Consider the following 21,036-nt stretch of genomic DNA (forward strand, 5'->3'; position numbering starts at 1 on the left):
GAGAGTGCCAGTGTGCATTTGTGTCATGCTTTCGGTCGCGGGTGCGGTCTGTTGCTATGCTGCATCTTCCTTCTGTCTCTAGCATGTGCAGATGTGTGGAGAAGTGAAGCTGGCACCGGGTTAGGAGTTTGACTCCATCTGGACTGGAGGGGTCACATCTCCCTTTCTGCCCAGGGAAGGGAGTATTGGGCTGGGCACCCAATGTCCCCACTCCCCTCTAGCACCAGCCTTATCCTGGATCATATGGACTCCTTCTAGCAAGTCAAACAGTTGGACTATACGACGGATGGAAGTCTATGTGGATTTAAGTGGAATAGTGCATTGGTTATGCAGCATAGTTCAGAGTTCACTAGCATGCACTGGACTCAGGAGAAGACAGAAGACAAGTTGGTCAACAAACTAGCAGGGACACAGCTCCATTGTAAGTATGCATCATTACACTTGATTTCACACAACATTGACCCATAAACCCACAAAGATATATGCAAATGCTGATACTACACCCAATGCATCATCATAATGCATGCAAATGTTATTGTTTCTTTCCTCACATCCACATACAAATCGCAAAAAAACAAGGAGTGACGCACCTGTGTGTGTGTCTACGGTTTACAGGTGAACCTGGTCCACTGTGCTGCACTGATGTGTGTGTCTGTGTGTGCATGAGCGCCCACGCTCGCTGTCACCAGACTATTGGCCTTGTAATCTTTTTGACATTGTGTCACTAGAATATCCATGCTGCCCTTCTCCTGTGACATGGTTGCCTGGAAACAGAAACGGTGTGCCACTTTCATTTACTTAAAGCAAAGTGCACCTCTGTGTTTCAACTGTTGCAGCCCATTTCAGCTGGGGCTAATGGAGAGACAAGAGAGGAGATAGAAAAAAAAGAAAATGCATAATGCCAAGGGGAAATGGATAGGAAAATAAAGCTCTGTTGAAAAAAACGGTTGCTGAATTGACAGGTTTTATAGAGATTAGCAAACAAGAATAGAATTTTACATCGATGAGTTACGGGAGGACAATCCAATGTGAACGGCTTGGTTGGTCAAAACAGTGTGATAAACAAGCTGATTCCAGTGCAGAGTGCGGCTGCAGGCTTATAGGGATTAGGCAGGCAGGCTTAATTCAGCTCAAACACTGTTTGAACTGTGCCTTCCTACTGCTGCACCCTTAACACATCTAACTGGTGCACCTTGTTTTTCTTCAGAAAGCAAGATGTATTTCCTTTGTACAGCTCCAGATGTCTGGCTGTGACTGTGCACCAGTGATAAGACCTGATATTCATGGTGGAAACAACATCTTCACCACTTGACAGCATGATGGTGTGCCCTAGTTTGAACTCTGCTCCAAGATGTTGATTCCATATGTTCTGTTGGCTCTTATCAGCCCTCTACTCGTGCCTGTAAAAAGAGTACGCTAAGGTGCGCGGAGAATAGGTGGAAGGGAGTGGAAGATAAACCCACTGACCTACAGTAGGCACCATGCTGGACTTGATAGACAGACACAAGTTAGAGGGATGCTGAGGATGCCTAGACAATGGCCAGTCTCTTAGTTGGTCCGTCAATCTCCATCTGGCAAGCACCCTGACCCCCCCCTTGTTGCCCTTGCCTCCCTACACACCAACATACATACAGTTATCATAAGCCCCCTCCCCACTCACACTCAGCGCCTCTCACACGTAAACAAGCATGAGTCTTAGGCTGATCTGAAAACATTGACCTACATAAAAGCATGCACTGTCTTCCAACACTAGCCTCTCCAAAATCACATTTGGCCGTTGCACATAGCATATACTATGTGCATGCAGCTGCACAGGTTTTTAGGCAGATGTGCACACATGAGCACTGAAGCATATCATATGCTGCACCATGTTGTGTTTGGAAATGTATTCACAATTAGGTTGCTATCATATGATTCACTGAAGTAGTGAATCATATGATAGCACCACACTGGATGTATCATTGAAGAGGCTTGTCCTCACAGAAGCATCCACGCTCTCTCTTATGACAACAATGCTGTCAGTAATAGTCTTTTTATGGAATTAAAAGGCAGCAAGGCACAACTCAAGAGGAGACTAATTTTAGATCTTAAACGCTGGATCGAGGATGATATCCGCATATGCAAAACCACGCATCTAGTAAGAGTGGTTTGTTAAATCTGTGTGTTGGTCCCTGGAGTGCTGTATTTTCACATCTGAGCCCAGCACATATTGCATCTGCAGAGGATGAAAGCCCATTTTCAGTTTTCATTCAGACAGCCAATCATTTCAGCCAGGAAATGTGCGAACACAACTGAGAAAATGAACAGCCGCTACTGATCCACAGCCAATAAGGAGACTGAAACCCAAGGTTATGAGTAAATCTGGCTAGATAGTGTGTGCATATGTGCATGTGCATGTAGGTTGTTGTGTGTGGGTGTTTGTTTGTATGTAAACAACCCTGAAGGGAAAACGTTTACTCTGGACAGATATTGGAAGTCTATGAATCCTGATGAACCCCACAAGCATCATCACACAAACTTAATTGTTTATATATTTGTTGCTGGTGATGAAATCTTGCTCCATAGATTTTCATCTCACAAAGACTGACTTGAAAAATGAAGACATAACAATATGCCTATTTTGCATTGTGCCCATATGATGCACGTGTGGTTCTCATTTATAGTATGTTGTGTTTCTATCTCTTTAAGGCAAGCGATTCACACTAACATTTTCTTTATGTCTCTATCAGAATGCTGTGGAAACACTTGAAGAATGATGAGCTCCAAAGAGGAGGAAACTCTCCGTTTTTTCCAGTATGTTGAGGAGAATGGGCTGAGAGCCTACAACGGCCTAGTGGCTCAGAACTTGGACCACGCCAGGAATGAGAAAAATCGGACATTCCTGCAGGAGAAAAACGACAAGAAGAGAAAACAGGAGGAAGCCATAAGGAGGTAGGAAGAACACAAACAAATAAAGTGCTTCACAAAACGAAAAACAGACTCTTTGGAAAAATCTCATAAAGAATACATACATTACATGCAATCTTGCTACAGCTCACTAAAGGGATTCTGCTCTCTAAAGGCGAGCATGTCACCGGGTTCACTTCAGGAAGATGTCGTAAGGAATTAGGACAAGCGGCCTGAGGGTCCCTTTGGCAATGGTAGGTTGCTATTTGTTGGGGGTTGCCAATGTGGACTGTTGCACCCCATGATCTGTAGAGGATAATTAATTTTCCCTTTTAGACTTATTTAGGACTTGTCCTTGGATGGAGGTCATCGCTGCTCCATTTTTAGTATGGAGAGCGTTTACAATGAACTCGACTGGGCTGCGACAGACAGCGGATTCGCTTTCAGAGACATCCAGTTATACAGCTGTTGCCGTATAACTCAAGTATAACAACATTTTCCAAAACTGTAGAACGTTTTATCTTGTTGTTGTAACACCCCTTAGAGTTTGAGAAGATGAGTCACTTGTGCTGCTGCACCCTGTTTCACATTGTGTGATGAGTAAGCAGTTTCCGCTGTGCCACTGTGCGCAGCAACAACACTTTGGGGCATCCCGAAACATGTGCGAATAAGAAGCACGCACTCTCAACGTGACTAGCATGTGGATGTGACGTGCTTGTGTTGTGGGGTAGAATAGGGCACACAGTCACAGAGTAATAGGGATGACAACGGGACATTAGAGAGGGGTTTGGAATGTGTTTGTGCAAATACATGGATATCTGTGTTGCTTTGTTCTCCCCCCAAAGTCTGAGAGCATAAACACCACAAACACTCTGTTTTTATTGGTCAAAAATAATTTGAGCTTTAAGAGCAGCAACATAATTTATACAGCTGTGATTTATTTTCTTGCAATACTATTACATTATATAAATTTCAGGACTGATAAGTTTATCTTTTGCAGATCAAAAAATAATATCAATTTGAATCTGTGTTTTTCCTAGTAGGACGTAGATTACTGTTAAGTAGCACAACTTTTTTTTATTTTTAAATATGAAATCAATCAAGAGCACCCAAGTAGTAGAAAAAACGTTTCTCCCCTTTGCGATAAAACAAAAGGGCGATAGAAAATGCTTTCCAATCTTGTCATAACATTTTTAATCAGATTAATCACAGCTTAAAAATTAATTAATCATGATTAATCACCATTCGAACTAGTCCAAAATATGTCATTTCTTTATGTATATTGTTGTGGGAATGGAAAGATAAATGAAAGAAGGCGGATATATCCATTTAACATGTTTATTGCAACATTTTTCTGTGCGTCAAAATGAAAGAGAGCACCTATCAATCATCAAACCGTGGGGTCTTAATTCATTACGTGTTGATTTCTATCAACGGGGGAGTACTTCAGGAAAGTCGACGGGGGGGGGGCTAGTGGAGTACTTCGTGACCCCAGTGTGAACGTTGTGATCAGCTGTTTTAGCGCAGTTCTCCAGTGAAGGGGGGAGTCTCCCTCCGCAGCCGGTTGGCGTAGTTTTGGCACAATTCCGTTGTACAGACCGACGTTAACAGCAGCCCTGTCTGTGTACACGGAGACCGACTCTGTCGTCCGGTGATCTAACCGCCTTCTGGAAAAGCTTCACAAGTACGTCGGTATGCAAATGCGCTTTGTGACACAAGTGACGGTACGCATTTCAGATTACGCACATAACCTGCGTACCAGTTATGTGTTACCTGTACTACAGCAAAAGTATTCTCCGTCGGGACTTCCTGCAACAACACCACGACGTTATCGTGATTCTGATTGGCCAGAAGACATTATCAAAGATGTTCTATTGAGAAGACGATCACTACGTGACAAAAGTTTTCAAAACCGTTTCTGGTCTTCGGTATTTCCAGACAAGTGGCTACTGAAATCAATCTTACTAACTGCCGTCTGTGCAATTCTCGGCACGAGTTGGCGGACTTTATTTTGCTTACTTTAACATCATTTTTCATGGTGGGGCTAAGCCATTTCTTGGTATGGGTGTAGCCTACCCCAGCCATACCCTGGCACTACCACTAGTGGGATGTATGGGGCGGGCCATTCTGCACATGCGTTAAATGCGTTCAATATTTTAATGCAATTAATTAAAAAAAATAATTACCGCCGTTAACGCGATAATTTTTGACAGCATTAAATATCAGCTGAGATAGTTCAGATACAGTAGGCTACAAAGTGTTGTAGCAGGGATTTAGTTGTGCATTGAATGCTTACATTGATGTGGCCAGATGGTTCTCTTCAACTGATTTATTCAGGGACACTTTGAACCTTGTCACATTTATGTCAAGGGGTCCTGCGATTCAAAATGAACTGTTTATCCGCTGCCCTTGTGTGCATTGTACAGTATGCATACTGTATACCCCTAGCAAAACTGACCTAAAGTTGAACTGCAAACCAACAGAACGTGTTCTAAAAAGCAATCGAAAACATATCCTGCACTGACTTTTATCACTTAAAAACAGAATGTCCCTGCTTCCATTGTCTTCAGCCGTCTGATGCAGGCCTGTAAAGTAGTTTACTGAATGGGCCAGGATGGGCGACGCCTGAGGAAAATGGCATCTACTGTCCTGCTATCCTTCCACTGTCTCTCAGCTGTTGCCAAAGATAAAATATTAATACACAGTCACTGGAGGAATAGTCTAAAAAATAACTGGATTTTTCATGAGGCCTATAAGTAGGTCAATGAGACGACCCATTTGTACAATAACTGAATGAGAGTGAGAGGGAGTGAGAGGGAGTGTGAGGATTCATAGAATAGAATCGGAGGGATGAAACCCCTCTTTAATGGTCACACATGCAGAGCACACAGCACACACAGTGAGATGTGTTCTCTGCTTTTAACCCATCCTAGTACCAGGAGTCTAGTACTAGGAGCAGAGGGCAGCTATTGTACAGCGCCCGGGGGAGCAATGGGAGTGGGGGGGGGGTTGTCCGGTGCCTTGCTCAAGGGCACCACGGCAGGGCCCTGGAGGTGAACTGGGACCTCTCCAAGTAGCAGTCCACACTCCATATTTAGGTCTGTTTGGGGACTTGAACCGGACAATGTGTGTGCATGCTTGCAAGTGTGTGTGTGCAGGCACGTGCTTGTGTACACGTGCATGCTTGGGCATGAGCATAGGGAAATGAGCGAGAAAGGTAGGAAAGAGCAAATGGCCTCTGTGATTGTTTGAGGGCAAAAGAGCTTGTTAAAGCAAATGTGTTTAAGAGGGGGGGAATAGAAAAAAAAAGAAACAGATTAAGTGCGAGCCCAGTTTCAGGAGATGTGTTCTGCCTGGTGACAGCTGGAACAGCCATAGGCCAATCAGATCAGCACGTTAGGTTTGAGTGAGGCGGGCCTTCCTGCCTGCTGCTATCTCCTGCCTGCTGCTATTTATTTTATTGTATTTCATATGAAGAACTCATTCACAAACCCACACGCACAGAGACACACACACACCACACACACACACACACACACACACACACACACACACACACACACAAACAAATTCCAACACATTTGATTAAACGTGCCAGTGCATCCACAACACAAACACAACCTCCACTTAAATTTACTTATATTTACATATGCTTGCAAATTTCAAACGACTGCTTTTGTTCTCTTTGCCCTTTGTGAAGACATGCACGCATAAACAGATAGACGTTCTGTCAATCTTTTTCCCCTTCAAAATCTCCTTTACTGTTTATTTGTCTGTGTTGTTGTTTTTCCTGTTGCATGGTGTGACAGGGAGAGAGCCAGAGCTTCCCGACGACAAGTCAGCTCCAACTGGTCCAAATGCACCTGTGGTCTGTCCTCTAGCCAATCACTGGGCAAATATACTATAAATAATCCAGTCACCACTACTCCAGTCACACCCACCCACCAACACACACAGTCCATGTATATGAGTGTGCACGCAGACATTCACAGCAAATGCACAGTCAAAACATACTGTATGAAAAGGTTGACGCTTGTGGCTGAATGGCTTGAAAGATTTAAGACTATTTTCAGTGACATTTTTTCAACTTATTTGTTATTTGGCAAAAACATTTGCAATATGTTATAGAGACTGATCCAACCATTAAAAATGACAAAACAAATATGTTTTGCTATGACATTACCTTGTGTCATCATTTTTATTTGTTTTTATTTCTTCCTGTTCTGCTTCCATATCTTCAATAATCATTAGCTGTTGGTCTTTTGTTTGTTACACTAGATTTCCCCAATTCCTAGTAATACCATTAATGCTAGCTAATAGCACATTTTTATCAAATATCTATCACTACTATCACACTTTATCCAGAGGGATTGCAGAGAAAGGAATACGCACTCTTATATCCCAGTATTTGTCGAAGCATACCATTTCCCAAACCAAAAGTATGTGCTGACATATCCTTAGTCATGTTGAGCTGGTTCCAAATTATTAATTCAAGCGTATACTTTTAATGAATCCATATTTATATTGAGTTCCTTGTATCATTTCTTTGTTTCCCATTGTATTTTGAATTGAATATGAATTAACTTCTTCTCTGTCTTTCACTAATGCTTCAAAATCGGACTTGCCCCTACAATTAACCAGTCTCAGCTGTTGTGTACTCCTTCATATCTAAAGACATATTCACCCTAAAGTAAATATTTGGGTAGCTGGAGGTTTTATATCTACATGTAACTATAGGAATTGTGTTCCCTCTGAAATGTTAGCCCCAGCATGGTTGCTATATCTTGTATATACGCCATAACCACTAAACATGTGATTTGGTGTTTACTTTCTACACATGTGTTTTATTTAATATACCACAAGCAATGCAGCTCTACTGTTTGCAGCAGTCACATTCCTCTCGTATCCCCACTGTCATCCTTAAACAATGACAGTGATGTGGTTATGATGTGCACGTGTGCTTTATTATTAATGTGCGGCAGTGGCTGGTTTTGTGTCTGGTTTCTATGGGTACCATGTTGCTAGGCAAAGTTAAGCCCCTGAGCAATGAACCCACCCCACCAAGCACCTTCTGTTCAGCAGCTGGCCAGGAGGGAGTCAGAGTCAGCAAAGTCACACACTGAGGGGTCATAAACAACCGCATGCATTCACTCCCACATGCATGCAAAAACTCACATAAGTCAGGGATTTGTGAAGCCACACATTCAAATGCATCTCATTTCATGCCAACATTTAAATCTCCGACAAAAAGCCTAATCGTGACTCCGGTATGATAATAAATAAATAAATAAATAAAGTGCAGAGATCAAGTGTGTATAGATTGCATACTTGTCATGTCTATTGTACAAATAATTTCCCCTGAAAAAGTCAGATCTTCAGCTTGTTTACTCTGCAATACACACACGTTCGTACACACAGCCCTTCTCTCCCCTATTACCACACAACACTCAGACATCATTAACACTCCATTCAGGCCAATCATCCATTTATAGAGATTGATTGTGTACAGACGGGGGGATGTCCATGGTGTCATTATGTGTGTGTGTGTGTGTGTGTGTGTGTGTGTGTGTGTGTGTGTGTGTGTGTGTGTGTGTGTGTGTGTGTGTGTGTGTGTGTGTGTGTGTGTGTGTGTGTGTGTGTGTGAGCGTGAGCGTGAGCAGCCCTAAACTCAAATCAATGCTTTGCCCTGAAATAAACCCTGCTTCCAGTGGCACTAACATGCCTGTTATTGTTAACTTAGCGCTATCTCTATCAGTTGAACACAGAATGAAATACACACACACACACACACACACACACACACACACACACACACACACCACGAAGACTCTGTATGTCAGGCTGTGTTGCTTTTGCTGTCTGCTGACAAGGGGATGATGTGTCAAAACTAATGCCTCTTTTTTCAGCCCCAATGATACAATATAATAAAGTTATTGAATACATTTTAGATTGTTTCACTCTTTTGCATCAGATGCCATGTTTTTATTATTTATCTATAATAACATATTTATCTTCTCTTGTCCCTTTATCTCTCCTCCCCTCCCTCTCCCTCTCTCTCTATCTTGCTCTCCATTTCAGGACAGGTGAGGACATTGCAACTGAAGGCAAGCACTTACGTATGGGCTCTATTACCATGCCGGACCCCCAGGAACGCATGCCCCACCCGCATGCCCTCGCCTGTGGGCAGGGCTTCTCCGTGCGCTCCCAGTCCCTCCACTCTGTCGGCGGTGGGAACAGTGGGGGCGGAGGAGACGAGGAGGTAGGGAGCCCGACCTCTAGGAAGCAGCCCCCACCCAAGCCCAGGAGGGACCCGGCCACCAAGCTGAGCATGTCGTCTGAGGCGGTGGACCACAGTCCCACGTCCACCTGCCGCGGGGAGCGATGTGACGGTGAGTGGTGGTGGCACTTCACACCAAACAGCTGCGCTATATATAGCTGCTCTCTGCAGTGCCCTCCTCAACAGTTTCTCCTACAATGACATGACATCTAGCTCTTCACTCCAAGTACCATTGAGGCAAATTCATGTTAAGTACAGTTAAACCACAGTTACCACGTTTAAGATGCACTACACAACAATTAGGATGTCATAGTCTGCTTGTAAAGGAATGCTCAAATGATTAAGACAAGATTTGGACTGCACCACGCTGATTAGCCACAGTTTGCCTGTTGTGTGAGGGAAAACCCTTCGGTAACATGTGTGAATGACGGTGGACAATGAGCATATATTACAAAATAATTAGGAACACAGGCCAGATCAATTGTGACTGCGAAAATCTATAAAGAAAGGTTGGAAGGTTATGGATTTGTTTTTGTTTTACTTTTTTACCGCAGGTTGTTCATGTGCCACACAGATAAATCAGATAGTATTACAGTACATTCAGACTCCTTTACTAACATGTTAAAGCCGGAGTGAAAGTATCACCACAGCATGATGCATATGAATGACTGGATAATTTCTTGTGCTGCTAGAAACCTCTGGGCTTCGGGGAATATAGTCTCACACATCATTTTTTGTGTTGTGTAAACTGCACTCTAAGGTCATGGCATATTCAGCTTAGAGTCCTTTGAAGAGTTATAGTAGATGGCAGATGTTAAAGAAGCAAAAAAAGGGAGTGTTGTCAAGAAACAATGTTGATGTTAGAAACCAGGTGCTCTTCAAGTCTATGAAAATGATGACTGTCCAGCTCACCTTAAATCAAAGTCCATGTTATTGGTTGGCAGTCTGAACAGCATCTGAGGCACTAACCCTAACCGTTTTGATGTATAGATAACCAACGTCTGTGGACTCAACAAGTTGTCATCAGGCTAACATTTGAAACATTATAACATTTAAAAAGGTACACATGTTGCCATATCTATGTGGATTTGACTACCAGTAGTTATATATCCACTAAGTATTGTACTCATAAGGTCTCCCTAGGCTTTTAATATTGTCCTAGTTTCTCTGGCTGAGTGTAATGTCCTAAAACAAATGTATATAGTTTTGTGTATTAGGTTGAAGTTCCAGTAGCTTCGCTCCTTGAACATGGGGCTGGCTACAGAAGGGTATTAATCACAGAGCCAGTTCTCACAGCTGTTATCAGTGCACGTAAATAAGTCACACATCCCGACAGATCCAAGCCTCATTTAAAAATGTCTTACTTTAATATTAAATATGACAAGGCAAATTACCAATAAAAACGAAAACACATTTCCTTCTAGATAAATCTAGGGAGGCCAACATTTAGATGTGCCTTGATTGAGATTGAGTGGGAGCACCCTGCAGCAATTGCACTCAATATTTTCAAACAAAATAAACAAACACAATATGCCTGTTTGGCCATGGATGAAAGGAGGGCATAATTATTGTACATCAGCTCCATGTAAGAAAAGCTTTAATGAATAGGACCAGAATTAATTGAGCAAAAGTAATGTTTCCCTCGAGCCACACAAACAATCACTGACTGAGCGAATACACACAGCTATACCCTTTTAAAGAGGAAACGCACACGTGCTGATCACAAAGAAAACTAACATGCATTGCAAAATTAAACTGATGTAAATAATAGTATTTGAGGTAGGCGCTGAGCAAAAAGATTTAGAGGTTGAGGGGAAGCTTTGACTCCATTTCACTTTGGATGCTTCGTTGCCAACGTGATGTTAAGGGAGTCGCCCAGCCTGGCTCAGATTGGTGGGGATCTCTCTATGTGCACACAGATCTTCCTGGGCACCACGGCAACCATCCCACAGAAACAAGACCCCCTGCAGCACAGCCAATCACAGAATCACTGAGCAGCTCGAGCCAATGGGGCTCTAGAGATGCTGAAGTCTGAGGCTTAGCAGCCAATCAGAGTGAGAGTGTGGGGGTGTCCCTGGCTGAGGGGAGGGTTGCGTGCTATGTAGCTGGCGCTGTAGCTGGAAGGGGAGGAGCCTGTCCGAGTAGAATTCATTCAGGAGGAGCGATTGACCTAGATTATTTTTCCCCAGGAGGAGAGGGAGGGGAGGGGGGTTTGCGGGTAAACACATCCGCTGCAGGGGGAGGGGGAGAAGAGGGAGCAATAGAGAGAGGAGAGGAGACCGGGAGTAAGAGATGTATGGACGGATTCATCATTAGTGCTCAAACAGATCTCAAAATCCAACACATTTATAAGTGAAATAATGCACATGGTAGATCAAAAGAGGACAAAGGGAGAGAGAGTACACAAAATGAAAGTATCATGTCAGTCCAATTAAACACATGCCAGAACACATGTGGATTTTCAAATAACACCCTATCAATCGTCATAAAGTACATTGTTAAAAAATTGCCTGTTGTTTGATCGATTTTAAATTGAAATTAGAATCATCAACATCCACTTGGATTTTTGTTAAACCAACTGAATTGTCTTGAATTCACACATGGCTATCCTTTTCTAGTTATGTTCTCAATTTAAATAAAAAAAACTCTCAATATAACAGTCTAGCTATTTATCTATATCCGTCTATCAAATGTCGTGCAAATCAAAATACAAACACCTACAGATAGATTCCTCTTCGGGAAAGATTGACTTTATAATTTGCGCATTATAAAATGTGTACATGCTTGTCCTAATTTCCCTCTCTGAATGTATAGGCATGTGCAGTGTATGCGTGCTTGTATGCATGTAGGGATGGATGCTTGTGAGTCATACAGTTACAGGAAGTATGCGTGTGTCTTGGCCATCTGGCATCTGAATTATTAAAGGTGTAAAATCTGCAGTTTTTGGATTTCAGACATGGTCCAGCTCTTAACTACACTTATCTCTCCCTGCCTATCAGATAATGGGACTCTCCCATCAAGATATCTCAGTGTCTGGCCTAGAAATGCTCTATGAACATCCCAGTAGTAAGAGTTCTTGTGCTGTGAGTAAACTAGCATTAGGACCGCATTGTACAGTAGTATCTAGTCGACGTGAAAACTGTACCATAGCCTCACTGCACCACATCTAAAGAGATTTACACTGCAATAGTACGTCACCACTATCAGAAAGAAGTTTCACAGTGTGTGTGACCCAGATACTATACTCACATACTGCTCCACTGCCGTATATGTGACCTAGAAATATGCATATGCCTCAACTATTACCACAAATCTGACTCAAGATATTGCTCTCAGCTATACACGTTGACCTACATCTGACCAACAAAACTTGGTGTTGGCCGTATATTAATGATAATGACTCACTCAACGATTCTTGCAAAGATAAGAAGAAGGGTTTTTATCACATTGAGTATTGCGATGTGTAGGAAAGCTGTGCAAACCCCCTCAAACAACAACAACATATCAGTCAGAGCTACAAAAATCATACAATGTACTTTCTGTTGTCCGGTATTGCCAATATGATTGTTTCCAGTGGATGTGGGTTTGAACCTTCTTTCTCTCTATCCTTCAGGAGCTCAAGGATGCAGTGAGGACTGCAGGCGGATGCCTCCACCCAAACCCAAGAGGAACCCCAACACGCAACTGAGCGTTTCCTTCGATGAGTCCTTCATCAAGAGCCACGGTGGGGTTTGCAGAGCCCTCCACCACGTCACCTCCCCTTATGAACTCAGCCAATCGCCTCCGCAGAGTGACGAGAGCCCTACAGACGACTGCGAAGATGAACCTGTCTACATAGAGATGGGTGGTGTTGATGTCGGAGCACGAGAACCCCTGAAGAGTGAGGACGAGGAGCCGGGAGAGTCTGTGTACGAGGAGATGAAGTACCCAGTTCTTGATGATATGGAGTACCGCACTGACCCTGTGGGATGCCGCTCCGCGTGCCCCACCCCGGCCCCCTATGACCCTGAACCTCTCAGTCGTTGCTCGACACCTCGAAACATTCCACTCTGTGATATTCCTGCACCCTTTCCCAATTTGCTCACCCATCGGCCTCCTTTGCTGGTGTTCCCAGCGGCGCCGGCTCAGTGCTCGCCTAACTCAGACGAGTCCCCCCTCACCCCTCTAGATGTAAACAAATTGCCAATGATGGACAACCAATCCTACAGTAAATCTCCAACATCATCCAGCGAGCAACCTTCCTCTGCTCACCTCCGCAGGGAGCTCACCGCCACCCCGACCCTCACCATCTCTGGCCGCTCTTCTGCGCCTCCTCTTCCCTGTACCCTCTACAAATCCTCCTCCTCATCCTCCTATCAGCGCAGCCACTCTGCTTGCCCATCACCGGTCAGCATGGGCCGCTGTCTCACTCCTCTCAGCCTCATGCGTACACCTCCCTTCGATGCTCCGATGCCATTCCCCGGGGGGCTGCCGCGGAGCGCCTCGGCCACCCCTCACGGCAAAGGCTCCCCACCTCAGGACGGTGGGGGCCGACTCCATGGCTCTATGCAGAATGTGTCGACAGGGCGATCACGGACCCCCACCAGCCCACTGGACGAACTTACCAACCTGTTCACGACTGGGAGGAACATGCTGAAGAAAAACGCCAGTGGCAGGAAGTCTAAAGAGCCTGGAGAGAGTGAGTCATTTCACACATTTGTGTCCTCAATTTGGGGCTTAGTGAAGCAAAGGGCACAAACACAAGCTCATATTTATTTATGTCTCTTTGATTCCTGAAGAGTGTAGACAACTGCATCTCCTTTCATAAATCTTACCCTGTATGGATGTATCCTCATTTCATAAGAGAGAAGCTTAGTTAGGAGACTTAATGCAACCCTACAACACTAGAGAGAAGCTGCAGTCTCACAATAACAGGGACAGCCAATAGTTTGGCTTTATTAAACCCAAAAAAGTAGTCTTGAGTTCCCTTGTTCGTGTAATTTATCCATGTTTTGGCTTCACAAATTCAACGCTGCTAAATTAGGGGGCTATGCAGAGAATGCACCCTTTCTACTGTACCATGTATGATTTTTGTGGCGCTCTTTAATCTAGGCCCGGCCAGCGAGCCAAGTCTGATACAGATCGTATGATTTAATCTGAGGGGATTAGAGACTAAAACGGACAGCAGGTCCCTCAAACCTACTCATGGCATTAGACCATCAGGCAGAATTACTTTTAAATATGTAAACATCATGTTTAAATACCACTAGCCGATGCCATGCTGCACTCAAGATTTTGCAAAAAGGTATGCAGTTTTAAAGGCAAATATGATTTGCTCATAATGATGAGTGCAAAAGTTGTCCATATTTTACAATGGTGTAAAAACACCAAATCAGTTGTCGTGTTCATATTATCTATGGCGCCCTATGGTGAGTCTGGTGCCAGCAGCATAATCAAGCAGTCACACATTTAAGTTGTCATTCTTTGGCATTATACAACCATTATTTTATTAGTATAAAAAAAGCCATGTTAAGCCTGAATGATTAACTACAGCCATTATTCCAAACTAAATAAGCAAGAGGGGATTTCATTAATGCATGGAGTGTAGTTCATGTAGAGGTATGTCATGCATTATTTGAAAAGGGTCACTAATACATTAAAATAGAGCATCTGATGATTTGAGTGAATGTTGAAATAAAATAACCATAGTTGGCATATAGCTGAGCTGTAGTGTGACATACTTTACAAAATTGAACATAAACCCTTCATCAAATGCTCATAAACAGAAATGATTAAAGCCCATTTTGTACATAAATCATAAAAGTACTACAAAGAGTCCACGCATCCATCCTTACTCAACGCTCGTAGCAACTCGAACATAGCAACAGTGGAAGAAGGAGAAATCCCTGTTTCTTATTTGCAGATTCCCTCCCCATGGGTAATGCAGCCAATCACAGCTCAGGGCATGCCGGTCTACAGTGAAACTGAGCAATGAGCTCCTGATGGGAATAGCTACGGCTCTGAACTCAAATCTCCACCTGATCAGAGGATTTTAGATTCTCTTTTCTGTCCAATCAACACACACTCCTCTCATGATTGAGCCAATCAGGAAGCTGTGGCTGCTGTGCAGATGAGGATGGTAGAAGCTTTGACAATTTATGATTTCTTGCTCTTTTGAAGTCATATGATAAATACAGCTTATAGTTAGTGTGACAACTGATGCACATTTGCTGTTGAATCTCTCGATTATACTAGATCTTTCCAATTGCTGGCTCACATGAAATTATGGTTATATGGTCAAGGGGTGCATTCAGGCACTAGGAAGTGACCAGTGAAACCTTTTCATCCCAACACCTGTGTACAAGCGCCACATGGGGCTAAAGGACTGACAGGTTGTGTGTGTGTGTGTGTGTGTGTGTGTGTGTGTGTGTGTGTGTGTGTGTGTGTGTGTGTGTGTGTGTGTGTGTGTGTGTGTGTGTGTGTGTGTGTGTGTGTGTGTGTGTGTGTGTGTGTGTGTGTGTGTGTGTGTGTGTGTGGGTGTGTGTGTGTGTGTGTGTGTGTGTGTGTGTGTGTGTGTGTGTGTGTGTGTGTGGTGTGTGTGTGTGTGTGTGTGTGTGTGTGTGTGTGTGTGTGTGTGTGTGTGGGTGTGTGTGTGTGTGTGTGTGTGTGTGTGTGCCTGGCTGCAATCACACTCAGTGTAATGAGCACACACACACCTAACACAATATATGGAGGTTGATTTGTTTCTCTCACTATCCGAGGCGATAAAGGCAGCAACAGCTAGTGACCCACTTACCAACTGGTTGATCGCAACACTTTCTCTCATACATGTATGACACGTAACTTGACAAGGGATGGACATGATAAGGAATGCCTATGCATGCTACTTATGTTAAAGCCCATATAGAAACCATAAGTATAGTCTACATGGAAATCAACCATGCACATACATTTTTTTATTTGCGCAGTGATGATCTATAATACCTTTAGTGTGCCTTGAATCAGTGACATACATACAGTTCCAGTGTTTATTGTTGTATGTACTCTATAGACAACAGACAAAACAGATGGATGGTAATCAAAACATAATGTGGCACATGTTAATGTTTAAGAATATATGTTGTATTGTTAACAAAGGTTATTTTATGGTACTGTCGTAGATTTTAGGGTAAAACAAAAGCTACTGTGAAAAAATAAGAAACATTTGTTATTTTAGCTTATTAAACTGCAAAAAGTGTGTGTGATAGTGTGAATTAATATATACCACGACAAATACAGTTCTAATGCCTGTTAGCGCACATATTGAATCATCTAACTCGTGATTTACTGCCACTGCCTCAGTGAGTAGTGAGTGACACCTAGAGGACGAATGATGGTAGTGCAGAAATTGAAACAAAAACACAGCATTATTTTGTATTTCTTTGTACAATTGACTATTTATATTTAAGCAATCCATTATATTTATTTATTTGTAATGCATAATTAACTACGGAAGAATAAGCTTGAATGTCACAATCAACTCAATGCTTGTTTTCTTCTAAACTATTTGTCCTTGTTGTTTTACAGCTGAGTCCAAAAGCAAATCTCACAGCGAGTCCAAGCGAGAGGGCAAGGAGCGCCACAGCCACAGCAAGGAGTCCAAACGAGAGTCCAAGGATCGCCACAGCAAAGAGTCTTCTCACCGGAAAGACCGGGAAAAAGACAGAGACAAAGACCGGGACAAAGACAGAGATAAAGAAAGACAAAAAGACAGTGACAAAGACAGAGATAAAGACAGACAAAAAGACAAAGACAGAGATAAAGACAGACAGAAAGACAGAGACAAAGACAGACAAAAAGACAGAGACAAAGACAGACAAAAAGACAGAGACAAAGAAAGAGACAGAGGGAGCAGCAATGCAGAGCCCCTTCCCCCCAGACGCAACAGTAAAGACCGTACGTATAGCGGTTCAGAGGCGCCACCGGGCCGCAGGGACAGCAGGGACCAGGGCTGCAGCAGTGTGGAGCCCATCCCTCTGATAAGAAGGGACTCCAAGGACCGAGGGCTCAGCAATGGTGACCTAATGTTGAGGAGAGACAGTAAAGATCGGGGTGGGGGACACGCGATGGAGTCTTTGATGAGACAGGACAGCAAGGACAGACTGCTCGATCAGCCCCCTGAGCTGTTACCAAAACAAGAAAGCAAGGAAAGGTCAAGAAACGGTGTGGACGGTAGACATGAAAGCAGAGAGAGACTGCTGGATCAGCCGCCTGAGCTCTTACCACGACAGGATAGCAAAGAGAGAGACAGGAACGGGGTGGACTCAAAGCATGAAAGCAGAGACAAGCCACCTGAGCTTCTCCATCGACAAGAGATCAAAGACAGAGCTAGAACTGCAGCAGAATATAGGCATGAAAGCAAAGACCACCGTCCTGATTTGTTACCCCCACAGGAATTCAAAGAGAGAGCAAGAAATGAAATTGAACATAGACATGAAGGTAGAATAGATCAGCCGCCTGAGATCCTACCCCGACAAGAAACATCCAGAAGCATCAACAGCAAGGACAGGGTTGGATTCCCCTCTGAAGCTAAGCATGATGGGAGAGATCGGAGCTGCCACAACGGGGGAGATCTCCCCCCTCCTCTTCTGCCCAGGCAGGACAGTAAGGATCTGAGCAGAACTGGTCTGGAAGTGAGACGGGACAGCAAAGACAGAAGTCCAAATGGCTCAGAGCAGCATCATTACGATGTCAAAAGGAGCCCTTCTGCCAAGGGACAGTGCGACGGTAAAGAGCGAGGACACAGATCAGATGGCACGCCCAGACGAGAGAACAGATCAAACTACAGCACAGACCAATCAAAAGCACAAGAGAGGAACGGCAGCACAATGTCAGGGCAGCACTCATCCACAACGACACCTACTCACCACGGGAGACCCTCTGGTAGCCCACCAATGCCCACGGGAACAGGAAATGGTGAGGGTTAAAACATCATATTCATAAAATAACGTCAAATGTATCATAACATTTTTATTAAATATGACCAAATGTGTGATTCTCCCTCCCTATGCAGATCTGAAAGCAGTACCTAAGTATTGCCGCTCACCTTCTATGCCTGCTAACCCCTCCCCAATGGGAACTCCACAGAGGAAAGCAGCAGAGGCACATCAGAGTCAGGTATGCAGATTTGATTGTTTTTATTTACTTGTATTTTGTGGCCTTGGACAGGCCCTGAAAATGTTTTCCCTCAATCAGTCCTATAGTATATATGAACACACAAGTTAATACAGTTGGCGAATTCTCCATATTTCTGTATTTCTTATTTTCTCTGTGCTCAGTGTTATCATGTCCTTGTGTGCACCGAACAGGATTTAGCTACATTTAAATCAAAGCAGCGCCTTTGGTTTGTTTGACCACATTGTTCAGAGCTTGATTCCCGCTTTTTGATATGTCATGCATTTCATATCCCTTCTCCCAATGTTACACTGTGCTCCGGTCAAAAGGAAAAAGGCCCTAACAAATTAACCCATAGAAAAGAACCACCATATCTGATCAAACTACTAAAAACAAATAGTATATTAAGCTTTTCATTGTGTCTTTAGTCATGAATAACGAAAAACCACCTTTTTTAGGAGGTTTAAATTGTGCAACTAACTTTGAGGTCAAGCTGTATTTGCTTTACTTGATACATTTTCTCTGCCCATCAGATGCCCCAGATGCCGTGGATCTGTGGAGACAGCACCATGCTAGAGCAGATTGAGAGGAAACGCACCCTCTGCATGGAGATCCGCTCCAAACAACACCCACACCTGCAGAGATCTCTGGAGAGGCCTCCTCCTGCGGACAGGAGCGAGGACAAGCCCCAGGAGAAGAGTCAGTGCAAGCAGCAAAATGCATCTGTCCCCCCAGGCTGGGGGAAGAGCAGCGGGGCCAAGAAGATCCGTCCTCCCCCTTACCCCACACAGAAAACCGTATTCTGGGACACGGCCATCTGACAGTAACACTCAGACCTCCCTGCCACACAACCCCCTATTACCCTCTTTCCCCTGGGCTGTGCTGACTCTTCAGGGGTGTCAGGACAGCCAATAAGAGCACCCGGGGTGAGACTCGCTGATGTCAAAGGACAATGGTGGTTACCATAGCAATATTTCTGCTCGTTCAGGTTGTCATGTTTTCTTATCATCACTGGTGATATTTGCTATTTTTCTATTTCCTGTGACTGGATTCTTGTAATATAATTAGTAGAATAGATATTTGATGAATAGATATTTTCTAAATGAGATGGGGATTAAAAAAGCATCTTAAATTATGTAAAGTAGATGTAGATGCAATCTAATGTTTGTTTTTTGTTCTTTTTGTTTTGGTTATTTTACATTTGAAAGCATAATCTATCAATACTTGTACTGTAGTAGCATAATTTTCTTATGCCCAACTCTTTCTTTAGTGCTCCAAAGCACAAAACTGAATGGACTATTCAACTCTGTCTATATATACTTTACATTTTCACTGTTGTATTGTAAGTTGAGGAGTTAACGTCAACGTGCTTTAGATGCCAGCGCCCTCCATGCCTGGTGCAGTACACTTTGTTCTAGAATGTACAACAGTTGGTCCTAGAACAGAAACAGGAAACTTTGTGTGCTTCAGTTTGTATATTACAGTAAGAAGCTGTGTAGTCACTATACATCAGAGCCTTTCAAAGCGGTTGAATCGTTTTATAAGAAAACCTGTTGGCTGGCATGTTGTAGAGGACAGATAAAGTGCTGTTTTTCTAAGATACGCTATGAGGGTGGGTTGGGGAGGTAGTAAATTAGGACATACATTATTAACAGTATAATTTCCGAAACCAGCCAAAGCCTGTTAAAGCGAGATATTGGTGTCGTTGCACTTTGGACGGTTGTTTTCTTAAAAAAGGGTTTGGGGCAATAGCTGGCGAGTACTAGCGCCCTTTACTTTGCCATGCACACTGCGAGCACCATGACACAGTGTAAATACTTGATGCCAACGACCAGCCCAGTACAATCAACACCTGAGCTTTTAGAACAGTTCTTAATTTTACTGCAGATTATAATAGCCATATGCACTTGCTTAATAAATAACTTTCAAGATTATGCTTATATATATATTTTTGAAAATGTTAACGATAGCTGTGCCATGTTAAGTTTTTAATTTATTGGCTGGGAGTGACACACAGTCATCTGTGATTGGTTGTCTCTGACAATATTCCCAATTCAATTGGCTGGCAATCATTTTAGAGATCGAGTCGTTTAAGGACCTATAACATGGCAACAGCTCTACCCAGTCAAGCAGACAGGGGTTGCACACCGGCCTACAAATCGTTGAGGCTTTGTAAAAAAACGAAATACAATCTGCACTACCCATCATATTCCATCACATTTAATCAGGCTGATAACATACATTTCCCTCTCCCCCTGTTCTCTCCCTCTACCTCAACCTCCTACTTACATCACCCAAATTGGTTCTTGTTAGCACATTAAATGCAATGTCGACATTGCCAAAATAGTTTGGGTTTGACAAAATGAGCTAGCCCTCAGAGTGCAAGTGCAGTACCCCCTCACTGGTGCGAATCAAAGCTGCAGAGGTCCCTCTGTGTTGTACCTGTATGTGATTGGAGTGTGTGTGTGTGTGTGTGGTGTGTGTGTGTGTGTGTGTGTGTGTGTGTGTGTGTGTGTGTTGTGTGTGTGTGTGTGTGTGTGTGTTGTGTGGTGTGTGTGTGTGTGTGTGTGTGTGTGTGTGTGTGTGTGTGTGTGTGTGTGTGTGTGTGTGTGTGTTGTGTGTTGTAGTGTGTGTGTGTGAGAGAGAGGGAGAGAGCTGTTTGTGTCTGTGTGGCCAAGCTACACTGTATGCAAGTTGAATCTTTAAAAATGATGTTTTAAGACACTTCACTTTGCCCCATC

The 21,036-nt window shown here is 43.5% G+C and overlaps 1 protein-coding gene across 1 annotated transcript in view; it reads left to right on the plus strand.

Moving 5' to 3' along the window:
- Window positions 1-20,794, plus strand: part of nyap2b (neuronal tyrosine-phosphorylated phosphoinositide-3-kinase adaptor 2b) — a 21,299-nt gene extending 505 nt beyond the window's left edge. The window contains exons 1-7 of the mRNA XM_034226135.1: window positions 1-421; window positions 2,730-2,931; window positions 8,965-9,275; window positions 12,777-13,841; window positions 16,709-18,097; window positions 18,195-18,298; window positions 18,829-20,794. The exon at window positions 1-421 is cut by the window's left edge and continues 505 nt beyond it. Coding sequence (XP_034082026.1) covers window positions 2,753-2,931; window positions 8,965-9,275; window positions 12,777-13,841; window positions 16,709-18,097; window positions 18,195-18,298; window positions 18,829-19,116 — 3,336 coding nt within the window. The 5' untranslated portion in view covers window positions 1-421; window positions 2,730-2,752 and the 3' untranslated portion in view covers window positions 19,117-20,794. The remainder of the gene's footprint in view (window positions 422-2,729; window positions 2,932-8,964; window positions 9,276-12,776; window positions 13,842-16,708; window positions 18,098-18,194; window positions 18,299-18,828) is intronic.
- The last annotated feature ends 242 nt before the right edge of the window (window positions 20,795-21,036 follow it).

Source organism: Gymnodraco acuticeps, unplaced genomic scaffold, assembly GCF_902827175.1.
Source record: "Gymnodraco acuticeps unplaced genomic scaffold, fGymAcu1.1, whole genome shotgun sequence".
In the NCBI taxonomy this organism is placed as follows: Eukaryota; Metazoa; Chordata; class Actinopteri; order Perciformes; family Bathydraconidae; genus Gymnodraco; species Gymnodraco acuticeps.